Genomic DNA, 2,012 nt, shown 5'->3' on the forward strand with positions numbered 1-2,012 from the left:
CCGCCCCCCCATCCCGTGACCTTACCCCTATCGCTGAGCCTATTGGCCCCGCCCCCTTCAGACCCAGCCCCCACCCCTTCTCATTGACCACACCCCTTTCTGGCTCCGCCCCTTATGACTCCGCCTCTTCCATGACGCCGCTGCTGTCCCCTCCTATCTCAGACCGTCCTGTCTCAGGTAGCCCCGCCCACTCGCCCTGACTCCACCCCCCCCATCTCAGACCACACTTCCTTTTCTGCCAGGCCCCACCCCCCTGTCCTGTGACCTTACTCCTATTGCTGAGCGTGGGGGCCCCGCCCCTTCTCATTGGCCACACCCCCTTTCTGGCTCCGCCCCTTATGACCCTGCCCCTTGTCTGACCCCGCCCCTTCCATGACTCCGCCCCTGCTCCCTCCTGTCTCAGACCCCGCCCCTTTCTCTAACCCCACCCACCTCACGCTGACCACACCCCCTTATTCTGACCCCACCCCCTGACTGTTGCCCCGCCCATATCTGACCACGCCCCGTGGCCCCTCGCACCGCTGACCACGCCCCTCTACACCCAGCCCCCACCGGAGGAGCCAATGGAGACCCAGGAGGCAGAGCCGCCATTGGAGGTGGGCGTGGCCAACGTGGTTGGGGAGGGGCTGGATGGGGGCGTGGCCTTGGCTGACCACGCCCCCTTCTCCCCGCCCCTCCCCCCCACAGCGTGAGGGCGCCGCCTCCCCCGCCCCCGCCACCACGGCCGAGGAGGCGCTGCCCAATGAGAGCGAGGGATGGGCGGCCGCCCTGCCCCCGGTGAGCTGCGATTGGCTGGTGGGGGGGGGTCACGGGGGGGGGGGGGGGGGGGGGGGTCACGTGATGTGTGCTTGAGGAGGGGCTCACCCTGACCCCCTCCCCCCCAGGAGTGGGTCCCCATCATCCGCGAGGACGTCCAGAGCCAGCGCAAGGGGAAGCCGCAGCCCCCCCTGAGCGACGCCTACCTGACCGGCATGCCCGCCAAGCGCCGCAAGGTGGGGCTGCCCCACAGCCTGCCCCATGGCTGCCCCACAGCATGTCCCATAACTGCCCCACAGCCTGCCCCATAACGGCCCCATGGCTGCCCCACAGCCTGCCCCATAACTGCCCCATGGCTGCCCCACAGCCTGCCCCATGGCTGCCCCATAACCTGCCCCACAGCCTGCGCCATAACTGCCCCACAGCCTGCCCCATAACTGCCCCATGGCTGTCCCACAGCCTGCCCCATAACTGCCCCACAACTGCCCCATGGCTGCCCCATAACTGCCCCACAGCCTGCCCCCTAACCTGCCCCATAGCCCACCCCACAGCCTGCCATACCTCTTATGCCTCACAGCCTTCCCCATAGACTTTCCCATAGCCCTCCTGCCCCATAGCCCAACCCCCACAGCCTCCCTGTAGCCTGCCCCATAGCGACCACACCTCCTGCCCCATAGCCTTCCCCATGGCTACCTCACAGCTTGCCCCATAGCATGCCCCACAGCCCTGACATACAGCCTGCCCCATAGTCTCCCCACAAGTGCCCCTTAGCCCTGCCCCATAGCCCACCCCATAGCCCTGCCCCATAGCCTGCCCCATAGCCCTGCCCCATAGCCCGCCCCGTAGCCCTGCCCCATAGCCTGCCCCATAGCCCTGCCCCATGGCTGCCCCATGGCCTGCCCCACTGCCCGCCCCATAGCCTACCCTACAGACATACCCCATAGACTTTCCCATAGCCTGCCCCACAGCTTGACCCACAGCCGCCCCACTGACCCCCCCGTCCCCCCCAGACCATGCAGGCCGAGGGCCCCCCCCTGCTGCTGGCCGAGGCCGTGGGGCGCGCTGCCCGAGCCGCCGGCGCCCGGCCCCTGGGGTCCCCCGAGAGCCTCAGCCGGGAGCTGAGCGAGGGGCCCCTGCAGGAGGGCTACAGGCAGCAGGTGGGGCCGGGGGGGGGCACGGGGGGGGGGGTCCCAGAGGGGTCCTGGGGGAGGATGTGGGGGTCCTGGAGGGGGGGTGATGGGGGTTTGGGAGGGGTC

General features: G+C 69.4%; 1 protein-coding gene across 1 annotated transcript; it reads left to right on the forward strand.

Annotated features, from left to right (window-relative positions):
- Window positions 1–255: 255 nt before the first annotated feature.
- BAG6 (BAG cochaperone 6) lies at window positions 256–1,954 on the forward strand (the record flags this gene model as incomplete). Its single annotated transcript, XM_035313774.1, has 5 exons — window positions 256–299; window positions 542–596; window positions 688–777; window positions 885–992; window positions 1,767–1,954. Coding segments are annotated over exons 2-5 (419 nt in total), but the record flags the coding sequence as incomplete, so codon positions are not given.
- Between the last annotated feature and the right edge of the window lie 58 nt (window positions 1,955–2,012).

The sequence above is a fragment of the Oxyura jamaicensis genome, unplaced genomic scaffold (genome assembly GCF_011077185.1).
Source record: "Oxyura jamaicensis isolate SHBP4307 breed ruddy duck unplaced genomic scaffold, BPBGC_Ojam_1.0 oxyUn_random_OJ67800, whole genome shotgun sequence".
Taxonomy (NCBI): domain Eukaryota; kingdom Metazoa; phylum Chordata; class Aves; order Anseriformes; family Anatidae; genus Oxyura; species Oxyura jamaicensis.